This window comes from Citrus clementina, unplaced genomic scaffold, assembly GCF_000493195.1.
Source record: "Citrus clementina cultivar Clemenules unplaced genomic scaffold, Citrus_clementina_v1.0 scaffold_5, whole genome shotgun sequence".
NCBI classification, from domain to species: domain Eukaryota; kingdom Viridiplantae; phylum Streptophyta; class Magnoliopsida; order Sapindales; family Rutaceae; genus Citrus; species Citrus x clementina.
In genome coordinates this window covers 13,174,309-13,193,013 of record NW_006262201.1, presented here as the reverse complement: position 1 = coordinate 13,193,013, position 18,705 = coordinate 13,174,309, and the positions used below count along the sequence as shown (strand labels likewise).

The 18,705-nt window shown below is 32.9% G+C and overlaps 3 protein-coding genes across 3 annotated transcripts; 2 read left to right on the top strand and 1 right to left on the bottom strand.

Annotated features, from left to right (window-relative positions):
* Nucleotides 1-2,507: 2,507 nt before the first annotated feature.
* Nucleotides 2,508-5,279, top strand: LOC18041220. The gene is made up of 4 exons (XM_006431928.2): nucleotides 2,508-2,876; nucleotides 3,246-3,384; nucleotides 4,194-4,327; nucleotides 4,405-5,279. The coding sequence occupies exons 1-4, from the start codon at nucleotides 2,665-2,667 to the stop codon at nucleotides 5,078-5,080; spliced, it is 1,161 nt and encodes a 386-aa protein (XP_006431991.1). The 5' UTR covers nucleotides 2,508-2,664; the 3' UTR covers nucleotides 5,081-5,279.
* A 2,032-nt stretch (nucleotides 5,280-7,311) lies between these two features.
* Nucleotides 7,312-9,520, bottom strand: LOC18041219 (CBL-interacting serine/threonine-protein kinase 10). Its single transcript, XM_006431927.2, has 2 exons — nucleotides 9,427-9,520; nucleotides 7,312-9,329 (listed from the first exon to the last, which is right to left on the bottom strand). The coding sequence occupies exon 2, from the start codon at nucleotides 8,993-8,995 to the stop codon at nucleotides 7,556-7,558; it is 1,440 nt and encodes a 479-aa protein (XP_006431990.1). The 5' UTR covers nucleotides 8,996-9,329; nucleotides 9,427-9,520; the 3' UTR covers nucleotides 7,312-7,555.
* Nucleotides 9,521-15,827: 6,307 nt separating this feature from the next.
* LOC18041218 lies at nucleotides 15,828-16,463 on the top strand. The gene has a single exon (XM_006431925.2). It carries the CDS (start codon nucleotides 15,828-15,830, stop codon nucleotides 16,461-16,463), a length of 636 nt encoding a protein of 211 aa, XP_006431988.1.
* The last annotated feature ends 2,242 nt before the right edge of the window (nucleotides 16,464-18,705 follow it).

Here is an 18,705-nt window from a genome sequence, read left to right as displayed (position 1 = left end):
TTACTCACAACTTGCTTAACACTCCTGTACTTGATCGCTAGGTTATCTCCCTTCTAGTGTGGGTATATCACTGCCTGTTCATGCTTATTTACAGTAGTTGATGTCGGTTTGATAATTGGCTTTGCTGGCTAATGGATATTAATATTATTACCAATGAACTGAGTTGATGTGAGTAGCTTCTAGTTTTGAGTGGTTTGTGGAGAAGATGTATTAGTTAGGAAATCTAGCGATAAGTTGAAAAAAAAAATTGAGAGAGAGGAGGTGGTGCTATTTATCTTAACATTATATTCTCTGTTTTAAAATTAAAAATCTATCAGCTGCACTGGTGTTTACTGAAAGTTCTATCCACATGTTTTACTGAGTTGTCTGGTTTCCTTAGATTCATCAATGATCACTGTACTCCCCTGTTAGTAATTTCCATGCCCAGATTGTCCATTTTCTAGGTTATCAAGTTGATGAATGGAATAGCATTGCAATTATTGAGTTTCTCATTCTTAATCGGTTAATCCAGTCTGTTAGCAGGGAATACCTGTGCTCCTGGTTGCTGTGTGCTGCTAAGAGTAAAAACATGGATGGGACAGCAACTGGGTAGGTTCACTTGTTTAAGAATTTGCCGGGCGTCTCTAGAGTCCACATTGTGATTGCATAGGGTAGTATACTTCTTTTGAGCATCAGTTTAGAATTTGATAGACGAAGTAATATGAGAGTGAAAAATTTTTGTGACATTTTTCAACAACAGGTCATCATTTTTATGTTCTATGTCATTGCGAAGCATCAATATCAAAATCAAAAGTGCCCCTTAAGAATTAATTCATGATTCTAGGTATTTTAGTGAATGCTTCATCTGGATATGGTGATAGTATATTGAAAGCTTCAATAATTTCTTGCCTACCTATCATTCTGTTGCTCTAGTGATGAGTTTGAGGTGGGATTTGCTTATACCTAATTTATCACTAGATTAGGATTTCTCACGACCTTGAGTTTTTCTTGAGTAAATTCACGTAGGAATTTCTTAAGATTTTCTATGTAGATGTCATTGAATGCCATGTGTTTTTTGGTTGCTGATATGTTTTTTAGCCTGCTCGGAAGTTGGTATACATGAGCAAATTTTTTGTTATTCATGGCTCATACCATGAATTGCTTTGAGATAGTTTGCAAAATAAAAGCAAAAAATATTTTTGTTAGCATCATTTCTGAAGCTAGCTGATAGAAATATAGACAAAACATGAACAAGAATGAGAAAAGGTGGAACTTAAATTATGAATGACACTTTTTTCCTTCCTAATTTATTTTTGGTGTTTGAGTTCCTTAAAATTTTTAATAATAATAATGATATAGGTACAAACAGTTTTGGACAAACAAATGTGTATAAACTGATGTGATAAGAAGAGATTTGATAAAAAATAATAACAGCTATTTTTTTCAGTTATGCGGATCCCATAATAATTTTATGCAACAATATCTCATTTCATCAATGGAGTTAGATTTTGTTAACGGTATTTTAGACTGCATTGGCCTGCTACAAGTCCATGCATGAACTCGATTCGCATTTTAACATTGAGAAGAAATGAGATTAAATGTTTATTAGAGATTTAAATGTCATAAAGAAATAATTCTTATGAGGGATGAAAGTTTCATTCATCTAGTAGGTATGAACAAGTAATAGGACAGAAAATATCAATCTAGGAGTTTTGCGACATTAAATAATCTACTTATAATGTTGTGCTCAAGATCAAGTGTACAAGAGAAATGACGGCATCCACTTGCAAGTTAATGAAGCTGCAGATGTATTTTATGAAAAAGTTTAACGTATCAACAACAGCAGCGGCAACATTAGCATGTTTTCAAATGAAGGAAAATGAACTGTAACTGAAGATGACACCAAGGTGGGTAGAATTAAAGGGTAATGTTAATTTGTATATACTATATAGGCTATCTCTCCGGGATTCAAACTTGAACAAGCTCCTATAGTGGCGTTTTGAACAAGATGATACTCTTACAAACAAACCACTACCAGTCTTTTTACATAGTTATTAGTTGACCAAATGTGATAAAATTTGTTGTTTAAATATTCTTACAATGAGGTATAAATATTTTTGTACTTAGAAATTAGTGCGACTTGAAAAAATTTGCTAAAAGGTAATAAGAATTATTACTTTTAATTATGTAGACCCATGATAATTTTATACAACTAATCTTCACATCACGTTAGTTTGTACACACTTATTTATATAAGGTAGTTTTAACTCTATTATTACTCTTTTTACAATAGAGTAAACTTTAATTTGCCCCTAAAAGTATCAAGACTTTAATTTATTCTCACTTGTCGTTAAAAAGATTAAAATAAAAAAAAAGACATTAATAAACCCTGCATTTTACATATAAAAAAAATAAATTGAAGGATTCACACTTTTAGAAAATAAATTAAAAATTGTCGTTCTATTTAGAATTGAAGTTTATCCATTACAATATTAATATATGAGCGACAGCATTTTTTGAACTTTCAATCATATATGGTTTACAAACCCCTTTTATATTGTTACATGAAAGTTTGTACCTCTCTGTTAGAAAAGGAAATTACATTTGAAACTTGAAATGACTGAATAAAAGGCAAAGTTTCAACGGTCGAATTACACTCAAGCGAGACAGAGAGCATCAAAATAGATGCTACTGAGAGAGATGCCGAAGAGAAAGGGAAGCAAAGCAGTTCATGACTCAGAAACCCTAATTTCAAAGTCAAAAACTCTAGATCCAGTAAAAGATGATTTTGAAGAAGAAGAAGAAGAACAGAAAGCCAAAGATCAACGGAAAGGGTTCTTCGCTTGTTATCTTTTAACCTCCTTATGCCCCCGTTTCAAAGGCCACACCTATATCGGGTGAGCTTTCAATTCTCTCTCTGTCTCTTCAATTTCAAATTTTTATCATCTGGGTTACTTTGTTGATCACTAATTAGAGCTCTGATCATATATTTTTCTATCACTTTTTTATCTCAAGATTAATGGTTTCTTTTCTTTTTTTTTCGGTACGTATTTTAATAATATATTTGCATCTCTGATTTGATTCTTGAAATTTCTGCTATGGTGCAAGATTTTATCCGATCTTAATTAATAAGGGTTCGTGAAAGACTAGAGCAAATTAACTGCTTTTATTGATTGTGTCTGATACATATGCTGTTGATAATTCATAGCTAAAGCTAATTTTAGGAATTGGGATGCTTATCTAATGCTAGTATTGGATCACTGCAGATTCACTGTGAACCCGCGTCGTAGAATTAGGCAGCATAATGGTGAAATAAGGTGTGGGGCAGTGAGGACGAAGAAAAGGCGCCCTTGGGAAATGGTTTTATGCATTTATGGTTTCCCAACAAATGTTTCAGCTCTTCAGGTTCGACAAAATCTTTGACCTTATTGCCATCTTTACCATCAAGTTGCGTTTGCGCTTCTTGAAATCACTTCTTCTTAGATGATTCGTTATTTAACTTAATGGCTTGTCTCGTGTCATGTTATTTTACTTTAACATAACTGGGTGAATGATATGCAAGGTTTATATAAGTTAGTTTGTTTACGTGGGCAATTGAGTCATTCGAATGAGAAATATTGCCTTGACATGAATGCTAATGCTTTCTCTCAGCTATTCACTGTTATATCTAATGAATGACAATCTGTAATCATACTGAATACACTATTTTTATCCCTTTATCTGGTGTTGAATGTTTCCTGCAGTTCTTGTGCACATAAGTACAGAGAACAAGGCATGCACGTGCTTGTAAATTGTCATACCTCTATCATATAAGGCTTTCTTTGGCATTCTATTGGTGAACCCCTGATCCATGTCAAAGAAATTATATAGGTGGTGCATAATGGAAATTCTGATGAATTGTGTTTTGTGCAATAACTTCTGTTTCGTCAGGTGGTTGTTTATATATTTGATTTTTTATGTAAGTGACGGTCTTTTGATTGCAAAAGAAGGGTGCCGTTTTGCTGTTATTGAAACTTTCATTTGCTTTAGTATATGCAATCAATACAATGTTCTGAACCTCTTAAAAGTTATCCATCAATTATAATTAGAAGTTCATTGCTCGTTTATGGGGAGAAAGTTCTTTCTTATTTTAACATGAAGTATTAGATTAGATGAGAGTTCTGCTGAATAATGCTGACATACTGAAGTGGGTTAATTTTGATTTACACCTGCAGTTTGAGTGGGCTTGGCAGCATCCAATGGAATCACTGGCTGTAAGGCGGGCAGCTGCTACATTTAAATCCTTCTCTGGAGTTGCCAATAAAATCAAACTCGCATACACGATGCTCAACCTCCCTAACTGGGAGAGGTACGCTTTGGTTAACTTGGTTTTATTTAACCAATGGTCGGTCCGTCAAATATGTAATGTGCGTCTTCTGTCATCAGCTTGAACATCACGGTGAACTATTTTTCAACAAAATACTCGAAACATTCTTCTAGTTGCCCAAACCTGCCAGAGCACATGAAGGTCCAAGTACGTTCCATGGATGAACTTCCCTGCTATACTGAAAGAGATGAGCGTTTGTTAGGGGATGAAGACAGCCTGGGTGATGAGGAGTACGATGAAGCTAGTGAAAACAGTGGAAGTTTAGAGGAAACACGCGGAGATGTGACAATTAATTTTTCATCAGATTATTCTTTTAGCATTTATGAGGATGCCTATGAGCAATGTGGTCAATTTAAACAATATGGAAATGAGCAGCCAAGAGACTCGTCATGTCTAGAAGTAAACTGCCAAGAGCCATTTGGTTTGCTCAGCTCACTGGAGACAACTTCTGTCATTTCCAGCACTTCTGCAGAAGATACTAATGAATTGGGTCGCCAAAGGAGTGAACAATGCGCTACTGCTGTAAATGATGAAGAAAATCAACAATTCGCACAGAGACAATCTATAACCATTGAAGTTGCTAATAAGGATCAACTACAAGTCCAGAGCTCTACTGGCTTACCGAATGTTGAGGTCATCGATTTGTTGACTCCATCTCCTAACTGCAGAGAAATGTCATACAGCAAGAAGAGAAGGGTTAGCAGTCTATGCCCTGTCATCATTGACTTGACTTAAGCTTCCATGTTTTGTCCAATAATAGCAGTGTTGGACACACTGCCATAAAATACAAGAAAAAATAATAAGGCGGAAAATATTTTATTTGTTTTTTAGAAAGTGTTTGTCTCATCAAAATGCTCATGTGTACCAGAAAAATATTTCTCCTGCATGTTGCTTAATGCAATATATTGATTATAAATAATATTGTGTTTACTTATCGGATTGGAGTGAGAATCTTGAGAAGTGGAACCCTCGAATTGGGAGTGTGCAGTGGAAGTATAGTGTTTACTTACACTAGAATGACTATGAATTGCCAATGAGAAAATTAATTATGTGTTTACTTTATCTTAAATTAGGAGTGAATTGTTTTAAAGTATAAGGTTACCCTTATTTAAGTAATATGTAACTTTTTAATTGTAAAATGAATAAGAAAATATATTCGTATAATATCCTATTTATTTTATTATTAATTTTAATTGTATAAAATAATAATAATTATTAAAAAATTTAATGATGTAAATTAAAAAATTTTATTACTTTCATTTTAATTATTTAAATTATAAAAAAAAAATTTTTGCCCAAATTATATATGATAAGATTGTAATTTCTGAAATTTGTTTTGTTAAATGTATTTTCAAAATTGAGGAAGGAGTAGAAATGAGACTCACACCTCTCTCCATGGGAATGAGAATCTAACTCCTTACTCAAAAAATGAGTATGGCCCATAAAGTGAAATTTTTACTTTGTGCACCCTAAAGGAAAGTAAACAAATGATTCAGATGACTCCCCACTCTAGAATACATAGCATAAGATTCTAACAAGCGTTAAGTTCATATCAGAATTTTGATACTGATGCAGACGTCCAGTCCAGACATCGGTGGATCATTTTTAGGGTTAATTTTGTCCTGCCCCGAAATGTTTCAACATTTTTCGCCACGCACCCATGTGTTTCGATAATGCTCACTCCACACCCAATTTCATTAATTTGACCGTTATATTTAACGGAGTTATTTGAAATTTAAGTAAATATCCAAAATACCCCTTATCTTGAATTAGAGAAAAATAAAATGAGATAAAATGTTAATTTAATAATTAATGTTTACATTAAAAAATTTTATTTAAAGGTAATTAATAATAATTCCATCAATTAAATTATCAAATAAATTTAATTTATCATCATCAAATAATATTTAGTATATAAATTTCTAAATTTGCCCTTTGACCATTAGAATAAACGGTCAAAATAACGGATTTGGGCGTGGAGTGAGTATTGTTGAAACATTTGGGGACTCGGTGAAAAATGTTGAAATATTTGGGGGCAGGACAAAATTAACCCATCATTTTTAATCGTCAGCTAGAAAGGTCTGACTGTACTCAGATTCCCAGTAATAAAATCTGAGTTAACTACAAGCACTAATGGCAGCCAAACAAAATTCACAGACAGGACTCTACAATCCATTAGAAAATAGAAGACATTTGGCAATATTATTAGCCTCACAATGATGGGGACCAAATGCCATGATAAATCACACGACTTTCACACTGCTGTCTAGCTTTTTGTCTGAAGGCAAAATGATACCATGAGGGTCCCAATCAATTCCCTGTCCTCTTTGCGGATCAAAAGAATCTTCTGCTAGATGTCTGGTTACTGTTAGATACGCGCTGTGTGGTCTCCAGGGATTTGTTATTTTTCTGAATCAGGCCTCGCGCATATTATCGGTAATCATCAACCAAAGATACCAAGCTGAATTGCATGTACATCACTTGGAGAAATTTAGAACAAAATTAAGGAGATCAGATGCAGGCAAATACAGATTCATCCTAACAGTGCAGACGAGCATTAATCATTCTGGACTGTAGACTAGTAAGACCATAAAATGTCAGTATGATGAACCACATATCAATCTAGGCGTGCGCACACAGTACCCTAAAGATTGCATCCAAGCCGATTACAATTACCTTACCAAAGATTTTTCAGCTGGCCAAATGTATGCACAGATGTTTTATGCAGAAAATTAGAATTCCTGTGGTAGAAGACAGGAAACATTTGACATCTTCAGAGATCGTGCAGGAACTTTGGGCTTGTCGGGAAACTCCGTAGTAAGAATTACTGTTATGCATGGTAAACAAGAAGACAATATAATAGAAAAATTAAACATTCACCGACAATCATTGCATGATATGTGGCAACACCAAGCTACCAACAGTAGAAACACACACCGAATTAGATGGATACCACTATGGGCAAGTAAAATGGCAGTGTATGACAGATGAAATTCATAAAATTCAAATTGTATGTGTAAAACAAGTGAGCCATTAATCAATCACACTATACCAAAACACAGTATACTTGTTAACATGGGGATACAATTACAACAGTCAGAAGGGAAAGGAGGGTTTTCGGCGTCCGGGGGGGGGGGGGGGGGGGGGGGGGGTGGTTGCTGTTACAAACAAGAAACAGCAAGAAATTTGCAACTGCAGGTATTGCTGTTATTATTGCTGCTGCTGCTGTTCTTGTGCTTCTTGATGATGCCACAATTCTTGTGGCTGTGGCCGCTGATCCTGTTGTTGCTGCAGCTCTAGTTGCTGTTGTAATGGCTGCTGCTGCTCACCTTGCCATACCCAAACAATATCTTGAAGAGCAGGCCGGATATCGTCTTTTAACAACTTCTTATATTCCAACGTATCTCCATTTGATTTCTTCATCTCGACCAGATGAAAATTTGGAGTAATTTGAAAGATCTCTGCATCCATGGACACGATTCCTTTTCTACCTTCCTTCAATCCTTCAAATTTCAATAAACCTCCATCCTTCTTCATCATCTTCAACCTCAAAGATTTAGCAATTTCTTCAAGCTTAGAGATGATAACTGAGGCAGGCCGTTTGGAAGTAAATCTTGCTTCTCTAATTAAAGGATTTTCATCAAAAAATCCAGACAGGTCAAATCCAGCTGAAAGGGAGATGATATCAAAAGCATTCAAGTTTGGGAGTTGACCTAACTCTTGCTTGATCTCAGCAGCAATGCTGCTACTCCCCTGAGGAGCAGAGGCCCCTGCATCCTGAGAAGCCGCATCCTTGCTTTCAGTTACCTTTTGTTTCTGTTTCTGGTTCATTCCTTTTCTGAACCAAGAACTCTCCCTAATCTTAGCCATGGAAATCCTTGTACTGGGGTTTGGATCCAATATTTTGCAGAGCAACTTCCGTACTTCAGGAGGAAACCAGTTGGGGCATTTGAATTCAGCCTTGCCAATTTTCCTATACATCTCTATCAAATTCGAATCATGAAATGGTAGATAACCAGCCAACAGAACAAACAAAACCACTCCGCAAGACCAAATATCAACTTTTTCACCATCATACCCTTTCCTGTTAATCACTTCAGGAGCAACATACGCTGGAGTACCACAAGTAGTGTGAAGTAACCCATCTTGATGCTTGCACTGAGCAAGAGCACTCAATCCAAAATCAGATATCTTCAAATTCTCATTCTCATCCAACAACAAATTCTCTGGCTTTATATCCCGATGATAAACACCCCTGCTATGACAGAAATCAACCGCATTAATCAACTGCTGAAAATACCTCCGCGCAGCATCCTCCTTCAGTTTCCCTTTAGCCACCTTGTTAAAAAGCTCGCCACCCTTAGCATACTCCATAACAAAAAAAATCTTACTCTTTGTGGCCATCACCTCATATAGCTGAACAATGTTAGGATGTCTAACGATTCTCATCACCGATATCTCTCTCTTGACCTGATCAGCGAGTCCAACCCTCATAATCTTATCTTTATCAATCACTTTAACAGCCACGCTTTGATTAGTCCTAATACTCCTCGCATAATAAACCTTAGCAAAAGCCCCTTGCCCTAATAATCTCCCTACTTCGTATTTCTCCGTTAACACACTCGGCTTATTATGATCCATCCCAAACATATATAAACCCTAAGAAACTATAAAGTGTATACAAACAAATAATATACAACAAATCACACTCTTCAAAAACTCAACCGTCTTCTTCACATAGAATATTAATATTAATGTTATGCACTCTACAGTTACCAACACTACTTCCACCACCAGCAGTCAATCTTTTGTCAAAAAATAATAATATTTTACCGCCAATTTCATCCAGATTAAACAAATGAAATATTACGGAAGCTGCGGCTTCAGCTACCGATCTCTCTTCGATTAAAGCACACATCTTCCAGCATTCCTGGTCAAATCCAAAAACGCTGGAAAGACGGTGAGTTTTCAATTAAGGTCGATACTGTAATTTACGACCAAAAAAAATTATATTAATATGATTGCACCAGAAAAAATAATAAACAAATGAAATCAGAGATAAATTTGATACAAGAAATTACCTTAATTCAAATAGAAATTAGCAGACCTGAAGAGCTGTATTAATTTGATTTGATTTGATTTAATTTAATTAATTTTTGATGGATGGATGGAAATGGTAAAATTTTCAATCCAAGTTGGGTTTGGCTACTTCTCATTTATGTAGTACTAGGTGGACGATGACGGGTAGGCAATGATCTCCTGCGGGGGGTTGTATGATAAGGATGATGAGATCTTTTTCTAGGATTGGGGGAATATTTGAATCGAAGGGAGGCGACAGTTTTGGTCGCTTTTGTTGTGTGACTTTTCAGTCGGTTTAATTTTTAACTTGTTGCGCCAAATTGTTTTTGAATTTATAAATAGTGAATGTGGGTCCCGTTGGATGATGTATAGGGATGGCAATTGTACCCGCAAACCCGTCCAAACCCACCCGCCAAAACCCGCCCGTTGCAGGTAATTTTACCCGTTGCGGGCAGGTTTAGTATTATAAATTAAAACCCGCACATGGATGCGGGTGGGTTTGGTATTAACCTTATATCCGGTGGATACCCGCATGGATATCCACCAAACCCGCAATATTTTTTTCAAATATTTTTAATTTAATTTTAATCTAAAAATGTATAAAGAAAATAATGTCATTAATTAAATTACCAAATAGCCAAAGGCTCAAAGTTGTGTATGTGTGTATGTGGCCTATATCCTATTCTAAAGTCATAATCTAAAGAAAACTAAAGACATTTTCCTTCGAATTAGTATTTGAAAATATTAATCTTAATTATTATTATAGGCATTGTGTTGGATGGGTGCTTATGGTGGTGAATGAAATGAATATCTTCTCTTGGAGCTTGATTTAAATGATAATATGAAATGTAATTATTATTTTTAGATACTAGTTTGTGTTTTTTAAATGGATTTGTGTAATTTATACTTAAATTTGAGAATTTGTGTTGAATTAATGTGGAAATTTTAATTTTTCATTTACATTATTTAAATATAAAATTGAGTATGTTATATGGAATTTGAGGTTATTATTATAAATTTATATATTAAACATTTGTGATTTTAAATACAGAAACCCGCAAAAAATCCGTTGGATACCATTGCGGGTTTGGTAATTGTTAAAACCCGCTGCGGGTGGGTTTTTGTAAAAAAATTAAAACCCGCTGCGGGTTGCGGGTGGGTTTGGTAATTTAAATTTTGTGCGGGTTTGGGTTTGGTAATGGCAAACCCGCTGCGGGCGGTGCCCATTGCCATCCCTAATGATGTATGGATGTGAGAAGAACGAAGGACTTGCTTCTCGGTGGTGCATCGTGTTAATCACAATGATAAAGCTTAATGGAAAAGGGTGGTTGAAGGAGCGGGCGGCCGATTAATTAATGCAAAACTGTTAATTACTAAGTAGTGTCTAGTTTATTGTATGAATAAGATGAAATTAATTAGTAATTAACATTTTTTTGAGTGATATATATATATATATTACATGAGATTATGATTCAAGACTACAACTCATATTATATGAGACTGTAACTGATATTTACAAACTAATAATTGAGGAATGTATACTCCACTTATATTTCGTAAAACAGAAAATTAGCCTCCACTCAAATTTGAAAGAGGAATTAAGTCTCCATATTACTATATTGGAGACTAAAACTTAAGCTCTCACAATGTGTGAGAGCTTAAGTTCTAACTATTCGGTCTTAAGTGATGATATTCAAACTTCTCAATTTATTCTAATGGTCCCTACTTTTAATGTGTGAGAGCTTAAGTTCTAACTATTCGGTCTTAAGTGATGATATTCAAACTTCTCAATTTATTCTAATGGTCCCTACTTTCAAAATATCTCTATTTATTTTTAAAAATACATTTAGTCATAATTTTTTTTTTCTTATCTGAATAGCGTTAACATCTAGTTAGTCAAGTCTCAATAGCCAAAATGATCTCTCAAAATACTTTGTAAGACATAGCATATCTATCCTTCACTCGATCCGTACGAGCACTAAGAACACCATCATTATACGAAGCGTAGGCATAGGCACTAGCGCCGCACCAAGAGGGAGCACAACATTGGGTTTTTTTATCGTTGAAGGTGCTAGAAGAAATATAGAAGAGCGAGGGAAAAGTAGGCCGACATAACACGAGAAAGTGAGCAAGAGGTAGAGGAGAAGCTGTAGACTGAACATGGAAGAGTTGTTCTTCTTCCAAAATTCCTCAAAGATCAATGCTTCTTCAGGGCCTCGAGATGTACCAGCTTAGATTTTTCATATAGAATCTGCACGTTATGATAAATTATTTGGTAAAATTAAAAGTTTTTGAAGTAACAACTTTTGTTATGCTTGTAGCATGGCCCCATGAATTCTTCTGAAAATTTGTTCTGCTAAATATAACTCCAACACCGTTTCTTTGTTTATTGGAGCAATTTTTTTTCTTGTTGCCAATCTCTTTTCGATTTTGTGCATACTTAGGTTGGAATGAATATGATTTGTAGGTTTTGTTGTTTACTAGATAATAGGTTTAGAAAATATGATTAATTTTTAAAAATAAATAAAGATAATTTAGAAGTGGACTGTTGAGATAAATTGAGATTTATCACCACTCCATTTTTTATTATTTCCCCAGGCCTGAGCCTCCTGATTTTTCAAATTTTTAAAGACCTGAGTTGAATTGGGCCTGGGCCTAGGAGAAACTGGGGTGTCAAGGTCTCCGAACCCAAGGGCATGAAGTGGGGTTGACAGATATGAGTTCTTGCCAAAGAAAATTCTGTCGCAAGGACACGCGATAGCCCACTAATTAATATATCTTGAGGAATAACTTATAAAGACTTGGTAGTTGATACCTTATTCCGAATAAGGTAACACTGGGGTACTTGTAAAGACTTGGTAGTTGATATGAAGACCCTCACTATGATAAGCACCACGTGTCCTGATCAAAATAAGACACGTGGTGTATCAATTCGGGTACCAAAGTTATCTCAAACTCTGTGCCTACAAATAGTAACTTCATTTCATCATTTTTTGTAGTATTTATACTGTCTTATACGAGCTAAGAACATTGAATACCCAATAAAATATATACCCTATTGAAAAACTCTCACCTGGCTTTACCTTCTTTAACCAAATTCTTATTCGGCGTTAAGAGTGTCCAGGCAAGTAGTACACCCACACGCTCCCCTTGGAATAACGAGCAAAAGAGGGAAGAATGAACCGGGCTCAGTGAAGATAGAAACTCCAGTTCCTTCAAATTGTATAATGGGTTCAAGTGTTCATAATATTTACATTTTTCACTTTCTTTCGCAAATAATATTTTAATGCAACATCTAGAAATTTATGTGACGACGACCTTATATAGCCGTGTCGTGCTGCTATTTGCTTAGTTACTAATTGTAGTTTTAAATTTATGTTGATTCAGCTCACTAGTTTATAATTAATATTATGTAGGTTTACCGGCATCTACGTTACGATATTCAATTTGTAAAATACTATTAAGTTGCAGTAATGAAAGATTAAAAAAATTTCGTACTAGCTTTTCCAATAAATAAAGGAGCAAGAAAATTATTAAATTATGATTGTTTATAGTTATCTCATACCCCGTTGCCTCATGACAAGTGATTTGTGTCAAGACTTACAGTCGAGCTTCTAGATCGATCTTTATTTCCTTTTCCTAGACCCTCTCCATTAACTTTAAGAAAAATCTCCATTAGTCCCTTGCAATTGGCCTTAATGACAATCAGGTTAATGTTCTCAAAATATCATTATCAATTCTAGTTGTTAATTTTCTGTTGCCTTTTATTTTAGGAATTTACAAAATTGTTAAGGAAACATTAATCACAGTAGTTTCTGCAAACAAATAATCTATCATACAACCAATCACCATAATTTTTGCAATCACTAATATCACAATTTCCTGATCACATAATTTATATATATTGCTCAAATTTAATATTGTTCATTCAGAGCGTAATTTATATATTTCACTTTCACTGCACCAAAAGTCAATGCCTTATACCCACTTGGCATGGATCGGCTCACCATGAATACATTTTGTGCCCATGGTCATCGCGTTTGAGAAATAATAAAAATGGTAATAGAACTATAAATTTTTGTATAAATTTATCTTGTACAAATTGATGTGACATTAATTTATTGATTGAATGAAAATATAAAATAATAAAAATAAATCATGTGGGTCAAGAGATATTTAATTCAGTCAATTTTATTATGTCACATTAATTTGTACAAGATAAGTTTGTACAAAAATTTATGACTGTATCATTACTCAAATAATAATTGAGAGTAAAATTAGTGTTTAGTGATTTTTTGTTGTTACTGCTAATACTAATAGTAATAATTATCAATTAATATTTTCCTAATATGAAGAGGATCTGTTGGTCATTTACTGTGTCATCACTCGTGTTGTCATCCTCCAGTCTTCTTTTGCCAGCTTCATACAAAATATATTTATTCTGTACTAATTTGAAAACTTTTAATTGCTAAACCATTCCTATATTGTTAATCTTGTATGCGTGATTTTGAAGTTATTTATGTAGTATTCTAAATTAAATGATGCATCATCATAGTATGCTTACCAAATAAACATGCTTATCATTCTGGATAATTCTAGTTAATTTCCCTTTCATTCATTATCTTATGCCTATTTCGAAGCAACTAATTGATCGACTTTGTCAACTAAATGTTACTATTTAGTTCTTTCTTTTATGGTACCAGCAACTCATGTGTGTTACAATTGTTATCATCAACGTAGCACTTGAAATAAATAAATAAATAAATAAATAAATAAATAAATAAATATATATATATATATATATATATATATATATATATATATATATATATATATATATATATATATATTGTCCTTTTCTAATGAGGGCATTCTTACTTTAATGTCAGTAAAATACAAAAAAACACATATTTCAATACATTAAAAATTATGTTATTTGTCAGTTGGTGTATTAAAATATATGTTTTTTTTAATCTGTTAATAGTGCCCTTCGGTGGCAAAGCTAGCACCATATTTTAGAGTGGGCTATTAAATTTATTTTTATTTTCTATATAAATTAATAAAGATAAATTCATAAATTATAATTAATTATTTTTCTTTTTCAAAAAGCTAATTCGGGCTGCAGCCTAGGTTAGGCAACTCTTAACTTCGCCACTGGCTATATATATATATATATATATATATATATTTATGTGGACTCTTTTTTTTTTTTTGGTTTTGATCACGAGATATCTTGGGGAGGGCCCCAACTGTGGGAGGCACATTTAAGCCCGTACCACAACCCAGACTAGAAGTCCTCGCTCGAACCGAGAGGCACATGTTCTCCCAACAAAGGCGACTTTCTTGCGACTCGAACTGGGGAGCAAACCCAATTAAGCCACTTAAGGGGACTCCATTGCCAGTGGAGCCAACACTTTGTTGGTTATGTGGACTCTTTTTTTCTAGTGTGGACATATTATTAAACCATATGGTTTACCAAATATGGACCTTTTTTTTTAAATATGGACATGCTATTAAAGCACATGGTTTAACAGAGTTAGTATTCAATTTAATGTAGTTTCATGGATTTAGTGTTCAATTAGCTAAAAATTTTTATGATTTAATAACATGTTTGTGGGAAAAAAAAAGTACACACGTACTTGAAAATATATATATATATATATATATATAAAAGATAAATATAATATAAAATTTGTAAACTTAAATATAGAAAGCTAGAATAATCCTTACATAAAATTCGTTAAGGTTGAGTACGTAATTATTAAAAAAAAAACAATGCTCTAAAATTCTATCGAGTTATTTTGACTAATGCATGATCGATGTCTATATCAAAGCGGCAGCTGCTCCTTCTGACCTTAATTAAAGAAAGAAAATTAATATAAAAACTAAGAATTTAATAAATTAAGTTAAATTCTTATAAAAATCCGGTTTCATTTAATATTAACGTAAGTTGGTTCAATGTAATAAAGACTCTCCTTGGTTAATGACTATGTCAAATCATAAGGTCAAACGACTTAATTTTTTTTTTTGGTTCTCTCAAACGACTCTAATTTTGTCTACTAAACAATAACCAATATGCCAAAGGGTGGCGCATTTAATGTAACATGGGTGCAGCCTCAGTTTTGGCAATTAATCCAAGAGATGCAACCCCCATGTGATTAACCCTTCATTCAATAATATAAAACTTCATCATTCATTTAATTTTACATTCCATGTATGACTTTAAATATACCCAATATACAAAATTATTTAGTGAAAATCGTATCTATATATGTATAGTTAAAGCACCTAATAATCTGCTTTATCGGTCTATCACAAACCCTTGTCTTTTATAATCATACTTAGCCAAAAGCCATAGCTCTTCTCTCCTCCTTCTACTTCTAGTACTTGTGCTAGTAATCAAATGCGCACAAGCAGAGCAGATCCTCCCAAGAAGCTCCCACAAATCAACGATGGTCACAAGATTACGAGGCGTTTAACGAGAGAGATTTCGATTAGTCATGGTTTATTAATGGAAGATTATTATTACCATGAAGGAGCATCCGTTTCAGTCCCATTCAGATGGGAATCTGAGCCAGGTACACCTAAAATCCGATATCGAGATTTGGCTCGTCCTCCTTTGACACCACCACCTTCATACTCCTACAATTCTTCAAACCCTCCAATTGGAAAAAACCCCAAAAAGTCTAGTCTTTTGGGCACGGTGTTTACTAAGCGCGCTACAAGGAAAACAAATAATGTTAACCCATCATCACCTTTATCGTCGTCGTCATCATCGGCATCTTCTTCGCGATCATCATCGTATTCCGTGCCATCTTCTCCGATGATTAAGGCATCGAATTTTCGAGCAAGATACGAAATATCAAGCCCTAGGTTATCTTGTGACTCTAGGGCACGGTATGATGAGGAAGAGCATGATGAATATGGATCATCATCCAATGCCTCACCAGCTTTGTGTTCTTCTCGAGGCGCAAATGCTCGGCCTAGAGGCTTGTATTCATATTTGATCAAGGTATTAATGCTCAAGAATTCTCAATGAGTGATCAATATAAAACTTTGCTTTTGAGTCTAATGAATCTTTGTACTCGTTGCTTATGTAATACATGCATTTTGCTACAATGTTTTTAGAACAATATAATGCAGCAGTTAACAACTATCAGATATATGAATGAAATGAAACACATGTTATGTATTGAGCTTTTGTTTGTGCTTTCTTCATATTTATTTTGTGAGGAAAATGATAGTTACATCCGGGGTTTTGGCGAGTTGGCCAGTTATGAGACCCCTTATTTTTTTAAATACATAAGAGTAAGACGTATTAAGGGCCGTTTAGGTTTGCTTTTTGAAAGCTCAAAACTGATTTTGAAAAACTAAAAATTAATTTTAGTATTTGGTAAGTTTTTTTAGAAATTACTTTTGACGAAATCACTTTATTCTACAACAAAATACTTATCCTATAGTAAATTGTTATTTTATAGCAGATTTTAAAAGAAGGTAAGGAGTAAATTTTCAAAATCTGATTTTAAGAATTAATTTTATAATTAATATAATTTCATATATATTCTCAAATATATTATAAAAATATAAAATTATCCTCATTAATTAAAGAATAAAATCATTAAGAATTAGTTTAAAGAGATTATTTTTATTATTATTATTATCGATTATAATGAGATAACAAAACTAATAATATAAAATATTTATTTTGGTTATCAATTATATATATATATATAATTATTCTGTGTGTGTGTGTGTTTATAAATATATAAATAAATTTACTCAACATTATATCTAATTCAATTATTTGTATTCTTACGTAACTTAACAATAACATCTACCAAATAATGCATATAACTACTTTTATAATTCACATCACTTTTAAAAATAAATTTTACCAAATGTTTAACTGATTTTCTTCACAGCTGATTATTTCCATAATACAACGAAAAACAATTATTTTAAAAGATACACTATTTTCAAACTGGGAATAAATTTAAATCTTAGTTAGCATAAAAAAATTATAAATCGTAGAGAAATGTTTATCAATTAATTATTTAGTCAAAAGTCAACTTTTGGACACGGTCATATGGATCTTAGATAATCAATAAATTAGGAACTTCTATATGTGTATTGATTATATTAATAAGAATATCATCAAACTAACCTTTATAAATAGAATGGTCAACTTTCGCTGTGGAATAAAATTATATAAACAACGTTGGACATTTGCTTGAGCATTAATTGGCACTTAATCATGGCCGTCAATTTAGTGAAACAACCACGTGATCTCACATGCAACGAATTGGGAATTTCGTTCTACAAAATACAAGGTATAGGTGTTTTCTTTTTATCTCTTTGAAATATTAAATTATATAAATCAAATTGCTGTGGCATCTAAAGCTGATGAATAGAGATCGAACCCTAAGTGTTTTTATATTAATTTTAATTACCTTATTAATTGAACTAGTTAATTATATATTGTACATAATGATTAATGGATCTATAAAATTTTTCAAATTTTAACATACTGTAAGATGATATAAACAAATAACAGTATGCTTAAAAAATTGGGGTACAAAGTTTATATATCCAGAGATGCGACATTTAACATGTCATTCATTTAATAATGTGAAATTATCTCTTTAGTGATAGTATTAAAAATTAAACATTACTACCAAATGCACAACAATCGTTGATTGGTTACATGTCATTTAGGATACAATTGATATATCTTAATTTTTTTGTAATTAACTTATGTATCCATTAAAATTCGAACCTAAGACTTCAACCTTAAAAAGGTCACTCATCACTAGAATTAGAACTCAGCGTCTCAGCCTCACATGATAACTTTTATTATATCCCATTTTATAAGCATTATTTTAATTGTGTGTTTACTAAAGGAAAACTGGAATGAGTTATAATTGACTATTGTCATCATTATTATTTTGTATTTCAATTATTGTGATTATTATTATTAAAAAATTAACAACAATAATAATACTTTTATCATGTACTTACCACCACTACTAACAACAACAACAATAATAATAAAAAAAATTTAATGTGTTTATTTTGTCTTGAAATTGAAATAGATTGCAAGTTACTAAAATGATCTTAGTTGATTAGTGTCCTTATTTATTATAATAATTATGATTAGGATTATTATTATTCATATAATTATTGTTAATAATAATAATAATAATAAAGTTAACAAATTTTAATAATAATAATAATGATGACGACGACGACGATATAATTATAATGATAATAATAATTATTAT

Coding starts and splice junctions, on each gene's coding strand:
- LOC18041219 (XM_006431927.2), bottom strand. CDS start 8,995: ATGTTTGGGATGGATCATAATAAGCCGAGTGTGTTAACGGAGAAATAC.
- LOC18041218 (XM_006431925.2), top strand. CDS start 15,828: ATGCGCACAAGCAGAGCAGATCCTCCCAAGAAGCTCCCACAAATCAAC.
- LOC18041220 (XM_006431928.2), top strand. CDS start 2,665: ATGCTACTGAGAGAGATGCCGAAGAGAAAGGGAAGCAAAGCAGTTCAT. Junction 3,385..4,193: donor CAAATGTTTCAGCTCTTCAG/GTTCGACAAAAT, acceptor TTACACCTGCAG/TTTGAGTGGGCTTGGCAGCA. Junction 4,328..4,404: donor AACCTCCCTAACTGGGAGAG/GTACGCTTTGGT, acceptor TTCTGTCATCAG/CTTGAACATCACGGTGAACT.